Below are 19760 nucleotides of genomic sequence, written 5' to 3'. Positions count from 1 at the left end.
AGTCTGTGTTGCCCAGCGACAGCCCCAAAACATCACTGCTCTAGAGGAGATCTGCATGGAGGAATGGGCCAAAATACCAGCAACAGTGTGTGAAAACCTTGTGAAGACTTACAGAAAAAGTTTGACCTGTGTCATTGCCAACAAAGGGTATATAACAAAGTATTGAGAAACTTTTGTTATTGACCAAATACTTATTTTCCACCATAATTTGCAAATAAATTCATTACAAATCCTACAATGTGATTTTCTGGATTTTTTCTCTCTCATTTTGTCTGTCATAGTTGACGTGTACCTATGATGAAAATTACAGGCCTCTCTCATCTTTTTAAGTGGGAGAACTTGCACAATTGGTGGCTGACTAAATACTTTTTTCCCCCACTGTACCTCTGCAGGGCAGCTGAGAATACTGAGAGGGTGTTATGGCATCATAGTCCAGTGGTCACCGTTTGAGGCTAGTGGTTCCCTCTATGGTTGGTTGGTTCCCAGTTCTACCGTCTCTGTCCATGGTCCTCCTCCACCCAGGCCACTATCTTCCCCTCCCAGCCAGGCACCAGGGCTCCATCCTGGAACACCTAAGGACACCAACCAGAACCAGACAGGCATACTCTTATAATATAAACTACACTACAAGACCAAGAGTACAGTGCATTCGGAAAGTATTCAGACCCCTTTACTTTTTCCACATTTTGTTACGTTACAGCCTTATTCTAAAATTGATTAAGTTGTTTTTTCCCCTCATCAATCTACACACAATTCCCCATAATGACAAAGCAAAAACAGGTAAAAAAAAGTGAAATATCACATTGACTTAAGTATTCAGACCCTTTACTCAGTACTTTGTTGAAGCACCTTCACCTTTGGCAGCAATTACAGCCTCGAGTCTTCTTGGGTATGACGCTACAAGCTTGGCACATATATTTGGGGAGTTTCTCCCATTCTTCTCTGCAGATCCTCTCAAGCTCTGTAAGGTTGGATGGGGAGCGTCGCTGCACAGCTATTTTCAGGTCTCTCCAGAGATGTTCGATCAGGTTCAAGTTTGGGCTCTGGCTGGGCCACTCAAGGACATTCAGAGACTTGTCCCGAAGCCACTCCTGCGTTGTCTTGGCTGTGTGCTTAGGGTCGTTGTCCTTTTGGAAGGTGAACCTTCGCCCCAGTCTGAGGTCCTTGGTGCTCTGGAGCAGGTTTTCATTAAGGATCTCTCTGTACTTTGCTCCGTTCATCTTTCCCTCGATCCTGACTAGTATCCCAGTCCCTGCCACTGAAAAATGTCCCCACAACATGACGCTGCCACCACCATGCTTCACATTAGGGATGGTGCCAGGTTTCCTCCAGACGTGACGCTTGGCATTCAGGCCAAAAAATTCAATCTTGGTTTCATCAGACCAGAGAATCTTGTTTTTCATGGTCTGAGAGTCCTTTATGTACCTTTTGGCAAACTCCAAGCGGGCCTTTTACTGAGGAGTGGCTTCCGTCTGGCCACCCTACCATAAAGGCCTGATTGGTGGAGTGCTGCAGAGATGGTTGTCCTTCTGGAAGGTTCTCCCATCTCCATAGAGGAACTCTGGAGCTCTGTCAGAGTGACCATCGGGTTCTTGGTCACCTCCCTGACCAAGGCCCTTCTCCCCCGATTGCTCAGTTTGGCCGGGTGGCCAGCTCTAGGAAGAGTATTGGTGGTTCCAAACTTCTTCCATTTAAGAATGATGGAGGCCACTGTGTTTTTCGGGACCTTCAATGCGGCAGAAATGTTTTGGTACCCTTCCCCAGATCTGTGCCTCGACACAATCCTGTCTCGGAGCTCTACGGACAATTCCTTCGACCTCATGGCTTGGTTTTTGCTCTGACATGCACTGTCAGAGCTTTTCCAAATCATGTCCAATCAATTGAATTTACCACAGGTGGACTCCAATCAAGTTGTAGAAATGATCAATGATCAATAAAAACAGGATGCACCTGAGCTCAATTTCCAGTCTCATAGCAAAGGGTCTGAATACTTATGTAAATAAGGTATTTCTGTTTTTTTATTTTTATAAATTTGTAAACATTCTAAAAACCAGTTTTCGCTTTGTCATTATGGGGTATTCTGTGTAGATTTCTGAGGATTTGTATTTATTTAATCCATTTTAGAATAAGCCCCAGAGCATTATTCCTCCTCCACCAAACTTTACAGTTGGCACTATGCATTCGGGCAGGTAGTGTTCTCCTGGTATCCACCAAACCCAGATTTGTCCGTCGGACTGCCAGACGGTGAAGCATGATTCATCACTCCAGAGAATGCGTTTCCACTGCTCCAGAGTCCAATGGCGGTGAGCTTTACACCACTCCAGCCGAAGCTTGGCATTGCGCATGGTGATCTTAGGCTTGTGTGCGGCTGCTCGGCCATGGAAACCCATTTCATGAAGCTCCCGACGAACAGCTCCTGTGCTGACGTTGCTTCCAGAGGCAGTTTGGAGCTAGGTAGTGAGTGTTGCAACCGAGGACAGACCATTTTTACACGCTAAAATATTATATTAGCACTCGGCGGTCCCGTTCTGTGAGCTTGTGTGCTCCAAGACGTTTCCACTTCACAATAACAGCATTTACAGTTGACCGGGGCAGCTCTAGCAGGGCAGCAATTTGACGAACTGACTTTTGACGAAAGGTGGCATCCTATGACGGTGCCACGTTGAAGTCAAGTCAGTGAGGCCATGCCAATGTTTGTCTATGGAGATTGCTTTGCTGTGTGCTCGATTTTATACACCCGTCAGCAACGGCTGTGGCTGAAATAGCCGAAACCACTCATTTGAAGCGGTGTCCACATACTTTTGTATATGTAGTGTATGACATATACAGGGACAGAGTCTCTAAACACATATCAACCTTTATAGAGAATCCACATCTTTATGATCTTAAAATAGTTACTGGGTTTTGGTACTATTGCCAATTCCGTGTTTTATATTTTCATTTTGGTCATTCAGTCATTTCCCCCTCAGTGGTAACATTTGACCCTATCTAAATGTAAACCCAAAGCTGTAATCCAAAACATGCCTACCTCCTCCTTCACAGTCCCAAACTCTGGGTCGAGGGCTTTGAAGTGGTACCTGAAGCTGCCCTGGCGGTCCACCGCTGCCTTGAAGTCTCTCAGAGTCACCTCCCCCAGCCTAACAGCACAGCACAGTCTCACTATCAGATGGCATCACGGTACACTGATCTGTGCAGAGACACAGACATGCACATTCTCTCACAACGCTACAGCACATAGACACACAACACACACACACACACACCAATGACACACATGCATGCATTCAATACCCTAACAATATACACGTGTACTAACACATACATTGCATCTACAACTTGCAGGCAGCATTCAACACAAAGGTACACATGCAATGGACATCATCAAGACCCAAAGAGGGATTCTGGATCTGTACCTTTTGGAGATGTTGACCAGGAAAGGAGTGAGTGAACGATCAGTGAAGTATAGCACTTTAGTGGAGACTGTGGAGTCCAGGCCAGGGCTACTGTGGGAATGAGCTATTTCTGAAAACAAATAAAAACATAGGTTCACTTACTGGCTACAGCTTAAAGACAGGATTGTTTGATTTTATTTGCCAATTAAAAAACACATACATACAGTACATACATAAAAATAAACATGACAGGGATATCATTATTTTTAAATTAAGTTATGGTTTTGATTTATTTGATTTGATTTATTAGGATCCCCATTAGCTGACGCCAATGGTGACAGCGAGTCTTACTGGGGTGCGACACATAACGAAAAAGACATTACAGACAAAATACTTTACAATTTACATACATTTAAAAACAACATGTAGTGTGTGTACATCTATCAGGTATACATACATGTCCGTACATACACACAACAAGTAGTTCTAATGGGGGAGAGGCGTTGTGCCTTGAAGTGTTGCTTTATTTGTTTTTTGAAACCAGAATTTCCAACACATTAAAACAAGAAGTGACGCAGTCAGTCTTTCCTCAACTCTTAGCCAAGAGAGACTGTTATGCATAGTATTTATATTAGCCCTCTGACTACAGTGAAGAGCAAGACGTGCCGCTCTATTCTGGACCAGCTGCAGCTTAACTAGGTCTTTCTTTGCAGCCCTTGACCACATGACTGGACAATAATCAAGATAAGATAAAACTAGAGCCTGCAGGACTTGCTTTGTGGAGTGTGGTGTCAAAAAAGCAGAGCATCTCTTTATTACGGACAAACCTCCCCATCTTTACAACCATTGAATCTATATGTTTTGACCATGACATTTTAAAATCTAAGGTAACACCAAGTAATTTAGTCTCCTCAATTTAGTCTCCTCAACTATGGTCACCATGGCTTTGAGTTGCTGTGGTAGTTTGTTCCACTCAACAGCGCCGGTATATAAAAAGGTGTTCTTACCAGATAGACTCTTACATTTAAAACAGGCAATATCAGAGTCTCTGGCTCTGGTGTTGTATTGGTGGACATCTCTAATATAAGTATAATAATTTGATAGGTACCTGGGGGCTGAGTCTGTAATAATGTGGACTAGACCAAGTTGGATTAATATGACCCTTTTCTCTACAGATAGCCAACCTAGCTGATTAAAATGCTTGATCCCTCCTAACATATGCTCAATGTAATTTAATTACACAATTAGATAAAGTTTCATGAAAGAGAATTAGCAAGGTTGTTGAGAACGGCAAAACAAACAGTATATCTTACTTGAGCTGGGTGGCCATGAGTCCCTATCTGTGGGGTTGGCTCTTCGTCCTGGTGATTTGTACTGGCCCTACAAGAAGACAGAGTCACAGTTACTAGGAGAAATGCCAATTCAGTCAGTCACGATGTGCACACGATGAACACATGATTATCACATCAGGAGCAAAATATAACACTAACAATATACACACAGCACCCACCTCTGTGGTCTTCTGTGTGTATTTCTATGTGTGTGTGTGTGTGTGTGTGTGTGTGTGTATGTACTCTGTCCTGCTGCCTGCGGCGTGTGTCGAGTGTGTATAGGCGGTCCATGAGACTGGCCACCCCTTGCTCCAGTGTGTCCAGGGTGTGATGCTGAGGGTCGTGACCTGAGAAGCCATCCCTCAGACTACGCAGGGCCTCCCTCACCAGCTGCAGTTCCTCCCCCTGCTAACACACACACACACACACACACACACACACACACACACACACACAATGACATAAACCACTAGAACTGGTGGCCAGGCCAATTTGAAGGTTGTTGATCATTTGGCCATGGCCTTTAACCAGTAGGTCTCTAGCACTAGAGACAGCTATAACGATGACATGAAACATATCTAAAACACACATTTAATAAATCACACACTCCCTCGCATCAACATGTAAACACATGTAGGAAATGTACATAGGTGTACATGACTCACCGCTGTGTGTTGGAAGGCCGGACCAGAGGGTGGGCCCACAGAGTTACAGTACCCACTCTTTTCACTCCTAGATGACTGAAGAAAAACAGACATAATACATCTTACCAACTTTGCAAGCTACAACAAATACATGTCATTTACTGAAGTGCAGTGGAAAATGTTTTATTATGGTACCATACCCTGTGGCTTCCTTCATTAGAGTTGTGCCGAGCATCGTCCAGTTTCAATTGCTGTTGCTGAAGTACTCTATCTTTTTTTCCAAGTTGCTGCTGATTTTATAGACATATCACTGTGATATCTGTGATACATTTCAACTACATAATCATATCCAAATGTTAAAGTTGTGAAAATGCACATATTTCCTGATCTTACCTCATATTCACTGAGTAGTTTGTTCCGATCGCTCAACTTCCGTTTGAGCTCTGCCTACAAATATACAAATGAATACTTATATTTGTAATGTGGATGAACAAAACATTTTGTGAATATGTTAATACATAAATAGGTAGAGCCATTGAATATAAAGGTCAAATATTCATTCTAAATGTCAACGTATGTATTATCATATCAAGGCCATAAATCGACAGGAAAACGCTCATCCAGATGCAGCGCTCCTAGTGGCCGGGGACTTTAATGCAGGGAAACTTAAATCCGTTCTACCTAATTTCTACCAGCATGTTAAATGTGCAACCAGAGGAAAAAAAACTCTAGACCACCTTTACTCCACACACAGAGACGCATACAAAGCTCTCCCTCGCCCTCCATTTGGCAAATCTGACCATAACTCTATCCTCCTGATTCCTGCTTATAAGCAAAAACTAAAGCAGGAAGCACCAGTGACTCGGTTAATAAAAAAGTGGTCAGATGACGCAGATGCTAAGCTACAGGACTGTTTTGCTAGCACAGACTGGAACATGTTCCGGGATTCTTCAGACAGCATTGAGGAGTACACCACATCAGTCACTGGCTTCATCAATAAGTGCATCGATGATGTCGTCCCCACAGTGACCGTACGTACATACCCCAACCAGAAGCCATGGATTACAGGAAACATCCGCACTGAGCTAAAGGGTAGAGCTGCCGCTTTCAAGGAACGGGACTCTAACCCGGACGCTTATAAGAAATCCCGCTATGACCTCCGAAGAACCATCAAACAGGCAAAGAGTCAATACAGGACTAAGATTGAATCGTACTACACTGGCTCTGACGCTCGTCGGATGTGGCAGGGCTTGAAAACTATTACAGACTACAAAGGGAAGCACAGCCGCGAGCTGCCCAGTGACACAAGCCTACCAGACGAGCTAAACCACTTCTATGCTCGCTTCGAGGCAAGCAACACTGAAGCATGCATGAGAGCACCAGCTGTTCCGGATGACTATGTGATCACGCTCTCCGTAGCCGATGTGAGTAAGACTTTTAAGCAGGTCAACATTCACAAGGCCACAGGGCCAGACGGATTACCAGGACGTGTACTCCGAGCATATGCTGACCAACTTGCAAGTGTCTTCACTGACATTTTCAACATGTCCCTGACTGAGTCTGTAATACCAACATGTTTCAAGCAGACCACCATAGTCCCCGTGCCCAAGGACTCTAAGATAACCTGCCTAAATGACTACCGACCCGTAGCACTGACGTCTGTAGCCATGAAGTGCTTTGAAAGGCTGGTCATGGCTCACATCAACAGCATTATCCCAGAAACCCTAGACCCACTCCAATTTGCATACCGCCCCAACAGATCCACAGATGATGCAATCTCTATTGCACTCCACACTGCCCTTTCCCACCTGGACAAGAGGAACACCTACGTGAGAATGCTATTCATTGACTACAGCTCAGCATTCAACACCATAGTGCCTTCTAAGCTCATCACTAAGCTAAGGATCCTGGGCCTAAACACCTCCCTCTGCAACTGGATCCTGGACTTCCTGACGGGCCGCCCCCAGGTGGTAAGGGTAGGTAACAACACATCTGCCACACTGATCCTCAACACGGGGGCCCCTCAGGGGTGCGTGCTCAGTCCCCTCCTGTACTCTCTGGTCACCCATGACTGCATGGCCAGGCACGACTCCAACACCATCATTAAGTTTGCTGACGACACAACAGTGGTAGGCCTGATCACCGACAACGATGAGACAGCCTATAGGGAGGAGGTCAGAGACCTGGCCGTGTGGTGCCAGGACAACAACCTCTCCCTCAACGTGACCAAGACAAAGGAGATGATTGTGGACTACAGGAAAAAAAAGAGGACTGAGCACGCCCCCATTCTCATCGACGGGGCTGTAGTGGAACAGGTTGAGAGCTTCAAGTTCCTTGGTGTCCACATCACCAACGAACTATCATGGTCCAAACACACCAAGACAGTCGTGAAGAGGGCACGACAAAGCCTATTCCCCCTCAGGAGACTGAAAAGATTTGGCATGGGTCCTCAGATCCTCAAAAAATTATACAGCTGCACCATCGAGAGCATCCTGACTGGTTGCATCACCGCCTGGTATGGCAACTGCTTGGCCTCCGACTGCAAGGCACTACAGAGGGTAGTGCGTACGGCCCAGTACATCACTGGGGCCAAGCTTCCTGCCATCCAGGACCTCTATACCAGGCGGTGTCAGAGGAAGGCCCTCAAAATTGTCAAAGACTCCATCCACCCTAGTCATAGACTGTTCTCTCTGCTACCGCACGGCAAGCGGTACCGGAGTGCCAAGTCTAGGTCCAAAAGACTTCTCAACAGCTTCTACCCCCAAGCCATAAGACTCCTGAACAGCTAATCATGGCTACCCGGACTATTTGCACTGCCCCCCCACCCCATCCTTTTTACGCTGCTGCTACTCTGTTAATTATTTATGCATAGTCACTTTAACTCTACCCACATGTACATATTACCTCAACTACCTCAACTAGCCGGTGCCCCCGCACATTGACTCTGCAACGGTACCCCCCTGTATATATAGCCTCCCTACTGTTACTTAATTTTACTTCTGCTCTTTTTTTTTCTCAACACTTTTTTTGTTGTTGTTTTATTTTTACTTTTTTTGTTAAAAATAAATGCACTGTTGGTTAAGGGCTGTAAGTAAGCATTTCACTGTAATGTCTGCACCTGTTGTATTCGGCGCATGTGACCAATAACATTTGATTTGATTTGATTTGATCATTTGACTCACGTTCTCCCCCTCCAGTTGCTCTTTGTCCATACTGCACCTCAGTAGCTCCTGCTTCAGCTGCAGCATCGCAGCCTCCTGTACAGACATACGCTGCTGAAGAGCATCCTAATGAGGAAAGGCAGATTAAAGACAACGCTAGAGAGGCCGGCTTGCATACCAAAAAGTAAGGACCCACTAATATGGATCATTATGAAGCCTAAAACAGAGCACACAACTCTTCTGTAAAGGAACACTAGAGCCTAAAGAGGCTGCTTCTCTATCCAGAGCTGGCATGAGAACTGAATAAAAGCCACTAATCCATGTATAAGTAATGATCCAAACATACTTAAGAGGGTTTGACTGGCAGGTCTTACCTTAATGGCCTGAAGGTGGCGTGCCTCCTGCTTGTGCCTCAGAAGCTCCCTCTGAGTGGACAAATAGACAGACAGACTCAGAGACATTTCATTAGGAGGGGAAGGTCTGTGCTCTTATGGCAGCTCATCCACATTAAGTCCAATTACTACTGTACCTTCAGATCAAGAGCCTCCTCCATGCTTTGGTCCAGACGACTGCGGATTAGAACCTTCAAAGCGAGGGGATGAGCGGCAGTATGAGAGAATAGAGAAATGTCCGAGCTTATAAAGAGACAGTGACCTAGCATGAAAGCAGGCAAAGCAGATAACATAGACTCATTCACGCTTCTACAGTATCTGCGTCTTTTCTGGACTCTAGAGTGACAGTAAAAACATTATAGCATGCCAGGGTCTGACACCGCTACATCACAGTGGGTGGCTGAACATGCTGTATTATCTAAAGTGAATGTAGTACCAGCTGCTGCTCAGAGTTAGCTCTGCTATCCCCGAAGCCCACGGAGATGTCCTGCTCGTCCTCAGGGAGAGAGCCGTGCAGCAGTAGAGCCTGGAGAGAGAAGAGTGGGATAGACACATACTGTACACAGAACATAAAGCCTATACACCCAGAATATATGTCACAGTATAAACACACATCAGAGAGAAAGACAGCCATAAGACACGCACACGCACACACACACACACACAAATATGGATGTACAACCTCACCTAAACCACACAGCTGCCAACCTGAACTGGACAGTGAAAATAGAGCAAATGCTTGGCTTGCACATGTGCAGGACAATTTTATGTGATCAAGCTCAGTTGGGCAGGGCAGGGTAGAGGTGGGGGGTGATTTTTATACCTGACATGATAGATTAGATCGTGCTAGATTAAGAGCACTTAGCTCCTTGATACCAGATAAATCTTGGATGATCACAATCTCATTGTATACTTACCTTAGCTGGAGCCTTGGAGGGATACATCTTAGACATACTAAACATGTTCACATAAAGCTACACTGAACACAAATATAAACGCAACATGTAAAGTATTGGTCCCATGTTTCATGAACTGAAATAAAAGATCCCAGAAATGTTCCATACTCACAAAAAGCTTTTTTCTCTCAAATGTTGTGCACAACGTTGTTTACATCCCTGTCAGTGAGCATTTCTCCTTTGCCAAGATAATCCATCCACCTGACAGGTGTGGAATATCAAGAAGCTGATTAAACAGCATGAGCATTACACAGCTGCACCTTGTGCTGGGGACAATAAAAGGCCACTCTAGGAGCCTCTCACGCAGTGGGTTGAGTCACTGACGTGATCTTCCTCTCCGGTTTGTCGCTCCCTCAGGCTCGTGCAGTGGAGGAGATCTTCGTGGGCTATACTCAGCCTTGTCTCAGGGTAGTAGGTTGGTGGTCTGTTGATATCCCTCTGGTGGTGTGGGGGCTGTGCTTTGTCAAAGTGGGTGGGGTTATATCCTGCCTGGTTGGTCCTGTCAAGGGGTTTCGTCGGACGGGGCCACAGTGTCTCCCGACCCCCCTGTCTCAGCCTCCAGTATCTATGCTGCAATAGTCTATGTGCCGGTGTCACGGATTCAGCCGAGGCTGCCCCTCCTCCTTGCTCGGGCAGGCTTCGGCGTTCGTCGTCACCGGAGTACTAGCTGCTACCGATCCATGTATCTTTGTTCGACTTGTTTTGTCTTAATTGGTATCACCTGTTTCCCATCATGTAGTTATGTCTTCCCTATTTAACCCTCTGTCTCACTCTGTGTGCGGGTGTGTTCCCTCCCTGCGTGGAGGTTGTTGTTCGTTCTTTTACCTACGAGTAAAGTACGCCTTTTGATTAGCTCTGTGTCCTGACGCCTTGACAGCCGGGGGGCTAGGGTCAGTCTGTTACATCTGGTGTTATTCTCCTGTCTTATCCGGTGTCCTGTGTGAATTTAAGTATGCTCCCTCTAATTCTCTCTCTCTCCCTCTCTCCCTCCCATCCCGGAGGACCTGAGCCCTAGGACCATGCCTCAGGACTACCTGGCCTGATGACTCCTTGCTGTCCCCAGTCCACCTGGTCGTGCTGCTGCTCCAGTTTCCACTCTTCCGCCTGCGGCTATGGAACCCTGACCTGTTCACCGGACGTGCTACCTTGTCCCAGACCTGCTGTTTTCAACTCTCTCTCTCTACTGCACCTGCTATTTCAACCTCTAAATGCCCGGCTATGAAAAGCCAAGTGACATTTACTCCTAATGTACTGACCTGTTGCAACCAACCACTGTGATTATGATTTGACCCTGCTGGTCATCTATGAACGTTTGAACATCTAGGAGAAAAATCTGGCCTTAATGGCCATGTACTCTTATAATCTCCACCCGGCACAGCCAGGGCACCCCTCAGAACCTGGTTCCTCTCTAGGTTTCTTCCTAGGTTTCTGCCTTTCTAGGGAGTTTTTCCTAGCCACATTGCTTCTACATCTGCATTGCTTGCTGTTTGGGGTTTTAGGCTGGGTTTCTGTATAGCATTTTGTGACATCTGCTGATGTAAAAAGGGCTTTATAAATAACATTTGATTGATTTATGTGTTGTATAGTGTTATTTTTTTTGGGGATGTCACTTCTAGCCACTTTGGGGCAGTAATGCATAAAGTGATGGGTAAGGTTATAGGTTACTTTATGTTTAAAGGTAGACACAGCGACATGACGTAGATGCACGAAGTAAACAGTAGTAGTGGATACATTTCCGCAACAATCAGGAGCTCTGAAGTGCAAGGCTAAATTCTCCTCTGTTTTGGTCCCGTCGCTACCACGTTGTAGCAGTGTGAAGCGCACCCATGCACATGTGCAGATATTCTGTGTGACTGTGTGAGAGCAAAGTCTTGCATCTGCTCATCTCACTTGGCACGTTTGCGCGGATCAATTTGGTTGTGTCATCGCCTTTCAAAGTGTGTTGCATTCTGGGGATAAAATTGTCGACTGCATGAAGTTTACAAAAATCACGTGATCAAAGACCATGAAGTTTTGACTGCAGTCAACGGCAAGTTTCTGTGTTGCTCTTCACCAACTTTATCCTGTAGCCATCACCTGCATTGTGGGAGGCTCTATTGTCAACCAATCATTAGGGTGTTTTTGTTTGACCCACGCGAACGTGACCAAAGATTTGAATGAAACAGAAACCCATTTACCGTGACTTATGTGTACAGTAGATATATACAACTAAATATGATATTGGAGGCTCTCTCTCACTAATTCATTGTACAATGTTTACACACATAATATTATATTATGATTTCAGTTTGTGAGTGTGTAATATGGGGGTTAGAAACATGTTTATTTCAACATTATAAAGAAAACCTTTTATAAAGAATGCCAACACTGCAATGTTGATCTGAGCCTTTGCACTGGGCACACACTGGTTGAATCAACATTGCATCCACATAATTTCAATGAAATTACGTTGAACCAACGTGGAATAGAGGTTGAATTGACGTCTGTGCCCAGTGGGTTGCTGTTGGAAAACAACATTAGTGTCCGACTTAAGGCTGTCGCAGATGCACCTCCCCCGACTTCACTCCTCGACTTTCGTCTGCAGTCGGTCGCTTTAGCCTTACCACTCAAACGCGCCCAATATCTGCCGTGCTGCTCGTGGCAACGTCATCTCTCTGAGTAGCTTTAAATGATGAAGTCAATCTCAACGTGACCTGCCAGATTCAGAAGCTTGAAAACCCATTGGATTTTTGCCCCACAAAGTTCGTTTTGGAGTCTTAGATAATAGTTTCAGTATAGTTTTTGTTTTTCAAACGGGTTTGATAATAATTTTATTTCAGTTGACTAAATTGTTTTGGTGTGTGTGTGTGTGTGTGTGTGTGTGTGTGTGTGTGTGTGTGTGTGTGTGGGGGGGGGGGGGGGGGGGGGGGGGGGGTGTGCGGAAGCATGCATGTGTGAGTGCGTGTGTGTGTTTGTCGTTAGTTACCTGCAGGCGGAACACCATCCTCCTGGCCTCCTGCATCTCCTTTTCCAGCTGCTCCTGGTGACACTCCAGCTGCTCCTCCCATGATCTCTCCTCCTCTGGCCCACCATGCCCTGGGGCAGGACACAGGCCGCAGAGAGACAACACCTCTTCTGGAGGGCACAGACACATGGACGGAGAGATAGACAGAAGGACAGACAAACAGAGGGATGGATGGACAAATAGAGAGACGGATGGACAGACAGACAGAAACAGACCGGGCATGAGAAAATGTCCTTTTTGTAGCAGATAAATCAAATGGAAACAGATCTCAGCACGAGAAAATTGATGTGTAGTCAACCTGTATCAGATTTCCTTTCCGTCAACTCTGATTTGTCATCCCCAGGCTCGGCATGGTCTTCAGATTGAGCTGAGATAAATGCTTCTTTAGGAGTGTCTGTGGACTGAGCGATGATGTACTCATCTTTAGGGGAGTGTGCAGGGCTGGCTGAACTGAGGCTGCAACAGATGGTGGGAAAAGACAGGAATAAGGAATGAGTTTGTTTGCTGCTGAGCCAAATAAAAAGAAACAGTAAATAAATATGAAAGGAAGACATTCTTCTTCTTGAAATTACATATACTGTACATAAATGGCATCTGGACTGAGCAATATTTCAACTGAATGACACACTGTGAACATACACTCCCTCCGTATTTATTTGGACAGTGAAGCTAAAACTTTACATTTGGCTCTATACTCCAGCATTTTGGATTTGAGATCAAATGTTTCATATGCGACTGACAGTATGTATGAAAATACATTCAAATAAGAGGCGACATTCTGTACAGTGGCCTCATATAAAACATTTGATCTCAAATCCAAAATGCTGGAATATAGAGCCAAATTAAAAGTTTTAGCTTCACTGTCCAGATAAATATGGAGGGGGATGTTTGTTTGTTCATTCATTCCTTAATTAATTGAAATGAATAGACACAAACATAAGTGACTGTCGAAATTATAAAGTTTTACTTAAATTAAAATACACTTTACAGGCAACTGCAGACAAATGGGACACATTGAGTCAAACTATTTCAAAAAGTCAGATGGGGCGGGATTTACAAACATGCTGTTTTAGTTTTTTAGTATCAACACATTTTTAGGATTGTTTTTTCCTAGGGAGACATCAGTTCAAAACGAACAATGATTTCAATGTCTCTGAGAGGACGATTTTCTCTTTCAGCATGTACTGAGTCTGTTATGTACTGGGTCTGTTATGTACTGAGTCTGTTATGTGCTGAGTCTGTTATGTACTGAGTCTGTTATGTACCGGGTTTGTTATGTGCTGGGTCTGTTATGTGCTGGGTCTGTTATGTACTGAGTATGTTATGTACCGAGTCTGTTATGTACTGGGTCTGTTATATACTGGGTATGTTATGTACTGAGTCTGTTATGTACTGAGTCGGTTATGTACTGGGTATGTTATGTACTGGGTCTGTTATGTGCTGAGTCTGTTATGAACTGAGTCTGTTATGTACTGAGTCTGTTATGTACTGAGTCTGTATGTTATGATGATCTTTGTCTGTTCTAAGTACATTCCCAGTGCCCTGAGGTCTGGGCCTCTTGTCATGTTGCCTCTTGTGTGTTTTTTAGAAATGGAATCCAGCCACGTGCACTATGACCCCAGGCATTAGATATGGCTCTCAGATGGGGGATTCCATGATCCGTTTCTTAGTATCTGTGGGAAAACAACCATGCTTCTGTCCGTGTGATTAAGTCTTATGCCAGACAAGGGTAAACTACACCACTATTCAGGGCAGTATTTCTGTTGAATGTATTTGAAATATGTATTTCAATTACTTTTGCATATTTTGTCATTTGTATTTCACTGGCCTGAACTACAGTCCAATGTATTTTATAACAAGATACTTTAGAGAGCAGTATTTTGTGTTTTCAAAGTACAAAATACTTATAAAGTAAGTTGAAATTGATATTTTTTTGGGTGTTCACACATTTGTTTGATTTACAACTGCACAGGACATTTGACTGAAATAGTCTGTCTATGATTTATTTTGTGTTTTTTTGCCTACTTGAAATGTATTTTTTGTATTTTGATAGACTTTTCTGTATTTCGTATTTTATTTTCATACATTCTTTGGGGTATTTTATAACAAGATACATTTTGATGTATCTTTGCCCATCTCTACAGCCATTCACATTTTTATTCAAATATGGTCTCGTCCGGGGGTGAATAATAATAATACTTAGCATGCTTTGCAAGTGTTAATTTTCACATTTACATTAGCATTTTGGTCATTTAGCATCCATAGCAACTTACAGTCAGTGCATTAAACTAAAGTAGAAACAGGTAAACAACCCCATTATCACAGTGATAGCAAGTAAATAGCTTTTGTTACCGTTACTGAAAATGTTGTTGCGGTTAAGGGGGTACTTGCAAATGTATTTTGTATTTTGAAAATACAAGATACAGTACTTGTATTTTAAATCCATGCTTTGCAAAAGTATTATGTATTTTATTTTGATACATTGGTCTTTAGGGTATTTTGTAATTGTATTTTGACATTTTTGCCCATCTCTGCCACTATTCAACCTAAGACCCTTGGTTAAACCAACCCATGTTGAAAAGGGGAGAGAGACTATGTTCAAATCTTTCTTAAGGAACATGCAAGATGGGTGGATGATGATGGCTTGCATTTATGTAACCATATGTTACTTGTGTGAAGAGTAATGTTGACATGAGTTATTAGACTCACATTACAGCCTGTGTGTGAGATTTATGTCTGGTTTAATGTAGTGTTAGGATGGCATCTGTCTTTAATTTTTTTTTTGTCATTGCATGACTGAATATGAGGACTGCAACAGTATAACTGCCCTGGCTTGATCTGTCCCTTTTGTAATACCATTTAATTACATTGACTTGGGGTTGCTATATGGAAAGAATCCCTACTACACATAGTTTTTACTTCAAGGCAATTCCATGGTAAAAGTGTAATGCTGAGGCTTATCCCAAAGCCACTCCTGCGTTGTCTTGGCTGTGTGCTTAGGGTAGTTGTCCTGTTGGAAGGTGAACCTTTGCCCCAGTCTGACGTCCTGAGCGCTCTGGAGCAGGTTTTCATCAAGGATCTCTCTGTACTTTTCTCCGTTCATCTTTCCCTCTATCCTGACTAGTCTCCCAGTCCCTGCCGCTGACAAACATCCCCACAGAATGATGCTACCACCCCCATGCTTCACTGTAGGGAAGATATTGGCCACGTGATGAGCGGTGCCTGGTTTCCTCCAGACGTGACACTTGGCATTCAGGCCAAAGAGTTCAATCTGGGTTTCATCAGACCAGAGAATCTTGTTTCTCATGGTCTGAGAGTCTTTAGGTGCCTTTTGGCAAACTTCAAGCGGGCTGTCATGTGCCTTTTACTGAGGAGTGACTTCCGTCTGGCCACACCATAAAGGCATGATTAGTGGAGTGCTGCAGAGATGGTTGTCCTTCTGGAAGGTTCTCCCATCTCCACAGAGGAACTCTGGAGCTCTGTCAGAGTGACCATCGGGTTCTTGGTCACCTCCCTGACCAAGGCCCTTCTCCACCGATTGCTCAGTTTGCCTGGGCGGCCAGCTCTAGGAAGAGTCTTGGTGGTTCCAAACTTCTGGAGGCCACTGTGTTCTTCGGGACCTTCAATGCGGCAGAAATGTTTTGGTACCCTTCCCCAGATCTGTGCCTCGACATAATCCTGTCTAGGAGCTCTATGGACAATTCCTTCGACCTCATGGCTTGGTTTTTGCCCTGACATGCACTGTCAACTGTGGGACCTTATATAGACAGGTGTGTGCTTTTCCAAATCATGTCCAATCAATTGAATTTACCACAGGTGGACTCCAATCAAGTTGTAGGAACATCTCAAGGATCATCAATGGAAACAAGAAATTGAGCACCTGAGCTCAATTTTGAGTCTCATAGCAAAGGGTCTGAATACTTACACTACCAGTTGAAAGTTTGGACACACCTACTCATTTAAGGGTTTTTCTTTATTTTTACTATTTTCTACATTGTAGAATAATAGTGAAGACATCAAAACTATGAAATAACACATATGGAATCATGTAGTAGCCCAAAAAGTGTTAAACAAATCAAAATATATTTTATATTTGAGATTCTTCAAATAGCCACACTTTGCCTTGATGACAGCTTTGCACACTCTCGCTCATTATGGGATATTGTGTGTAGATTGATGAGGAACATTTTTATTTAATCAGTTTTAGAATAAGGTTGTAACGTAACAAAATGTGGAAAAGTGAAGGGGTCTGAATACTTTCTGAATGCACTGTACCATTTGGTTATCATATTCAGGAAGTTTGGGACCTTTTCTGTCATAAGGGGCCTACTTTGATGTATTCTACTCAGCTGCTGAGAAACAGGGACAGTAGGTCACAGTGGTCTGGTTGCCATCTTATCTGATTCTACTGAAGTGATTATTCCTGAGTACTCTCATTTCAAATTATATTGTAATAAGAACTACAGGCAAAGACGTATGAAGTACATGCCAACCAACGTTCTGTATAAGTCTCTCTTATCGTGGCACCACCCTTCCTTTGCCCTGGGTGTAGTTTGTTATAGCTACATGTTGTAATTTCTGTGGATTTCCCTTAAAAGATGCATCCTGCTGATCTGTTGTGCAAACTGAAACAACAACATACAGTAGAGATACCAAGATTAGCCACTGAGATTAGCAAGAGATGAGCTTCACTTCAGCATATCTGGTCTTTGCATGTCTTTTGTAATCCCTTCATATAAAATATAGTAAGTCCTCTTGAAATAATAATATGTTTTTAATTGAAATCTGTCTTCGATGTGCATTGCTTTATCTTTTCAATTTTATATCTGAAAGAGGATCACATGCACACATTCAAGACCTGTGGCCTAGTTTTACAGTTTTGTGTAATTTGTACACATTCAAGACATGTGGCCTAGTTTTACAGTATAGTGTAATTTGTGTATTTACTGTCAATTTATTTTGGGTTAGAAATAAAACCTCCACTATGGTGGGCAAATATTAAACAGAAATTATCCTAATCTCTGGAACTAAATACTGTATAACACTAAAACACCATGTGAGATTGGACATGCTCATATACAGTGTGACGCTAATCAGTCTGATCAAAGTAAATCTGAGCTGTGAGCCGATCTGCAAAGGAAATCACAGCAATGCCAAACACTGTAGTTAGCCGTTGCTAGGCAATGTCACGCATCCAGCTCACATAGATTTCCAGACAAACACCTACAGGGACGCACAGTATCCATACCAGAGAAGCACGCACCCACACCTACATTCAGACAAAAGCCGACAGCCCTAAAATTATGTGAACTACTCAATTTCTACAAGCTATCACACTATGATTAGTTTCTCTAACACGTGTAATAGAAATCTATATTATATGACCATAAAATAATATTGATTAGACAAAGAAATTACATCTTCTTCTAAATGACATAGTGCTCGCACTGTCTCAAGGTCTCATAACCACTCCCATAACTGTAAAAGTAGCACATTACTGTCAAGGCAAACGTAAAGACAATTAACAAACACTGCATTTCTATATTAGAACCGCTGATTGTAACATGAGAGGGAGAGAAACAGTGTTATGTAAATCAAGAGATATTGCAAATCATTTGTGAAATCCAACTCTTACCATTTCATCTGTTTGGCTCCCATGCTGGTTAGTTGCACTCTTAACCTCCCATTCAGCCTCTACCCTGCATGTGGATGATGCTGCCCGACTCAGTCAGAAACATAGCCCCAAAACAACCCCAGCAGCAGGAGTGGGAGCAGCACTGCCAACAATAAACCAGCAGACTGAGCCTCCACGTCGCACACACTACTGTGTTTAATCTGCAATAACAGTTAACAGCGTGTTCAAATCCTCTCCAGCATTTTCCCTACATAAAGCTACAAATCCTAACCAACAGCCCTGGACACTTCTCTAAATCACTCCCTGGAAGAACCCAATGGAAATCCAGGCTCAATCCCTCCCAGCCCGTGGCAGAAGAGAGAGGATTGGTGTTCAGGCTCACCAGCGGCTGAATTCTGCCTGGTTTTTCACAACACACTCCCCCTGTAGCTGAGCTCACCAGCTCCCATTCACAAACACAATGTTTGTGTTCCTTCTAGAGGAGAATTCCTGCAGCTCTACTCCTCCATATATTTTCTCTCTTGCTTTCTCTCTCCCTCACCATATATCTTCCTTCCTCACTCCTCACAGTCTTTCTCGTGCTCAGGCTTTTTTCTCTGTCCGTTGTTCTTTCAGTGAGCAGCAGGGCTGTCAGACATAGCCCTGTCTGAGTGTTTACCCTCCCCCTCCCACTCTCTCTTTCTTAACTCCCACTCCCACACTCTTCCCCTTTCACTAGAGGAGGAGGGGGTCTGTATGTGCTGCTACTGTAGCTGAAATTGGGCATATCTCCTTTACATTAGTCTGCTAAACTACATTATATTCTAGGCTAACACTGTGTGGTATGTGGTTTCCAACTGAGCCATTTCTGGCTGACACAAAATCGCAGGTTTGCATGGAGCCATGTCAAAGAAGTTCAAGCATGTGTGAGTAATGATATATTATCTCAGAGTGAATAACTTGAACAACCAGATCGAGGACACTGGGCCAATAAATGCTTAAGCATGGATAATAATAGTATTTTAAAGCTATAATGATAGTATGTCACATCAACTCTATGATTTGCATAAATAAACATACGTTTTCTATTAGATCAAATACTCACAACCTGAGTTTAAATACATTTTTTTTAATGTTTTGATTTTTTGATTGGCGACAGATAGGCCACTTGCACAGCACAGTATTATCAGTCTGACCAAAATTGTGGGAAACTGGGATCATCTTGGTTTCAATAAGGGAGGCAATGAAGACAAAAGGCTTTGTGCG

At 43.6% G+C, this 19760-nt stretch overlaps 1 protein-coding gene across 1 annotated transcript; it reads right to left on the bottom strand.

Moving 5' to 3' along the window:
- Positions 1-386: 386 nt before the first annotated feature.
- Positions 387-18626, bottom strand: LOC311105488 (dixin-A-like). The gene is made up of 15 exons (XM_084147658.1): positions 18516-18626; positions 13179-13336; positions 12842-12990; positions 9357-9446; positions 9058-9111; positions 8903-8953; positions 8550-8654; positions 5761-5814; positions 5568-5657; positions 5389-5463; positions 4967-5131; positions 4706-4772; positions 3414-3522; positions 3029-3137; positions 387-572 (listed from the first exon to the last, which is right to left on the bottom strand). Exons 1-15 carry the CDS (start codon positions 18536-18538, stop codon positions 489-491), a joined length of 1383 nt encoding a protein of 460 aa, XP_084003784.1. The 5' UTR covers positions 18539-18626; the 3' UTR covers positions 387-488.
- Between the last annotated feature and the right edge of the window lie 1134 nt (positions 18627-19760).

Source organism: Coregonus lavaretus, assembly GCF_964263955.1.
Source record: "Coregonus lavaretus genome assembly, chromosome: 30".
Classification (NCBI taxonomy): domain Eukaryota; kingdom Metazoa; phylum Chordata; class Actinopteri; order Salmoniformes; family Salmonidae; genus Coregonus; species Coregonus lavaretus.
The sequence above is the reverse complement of the archived record's forward strand: the minus strand, read 5'-3'. Positions and strand labels throughout refer to the sequence as shown.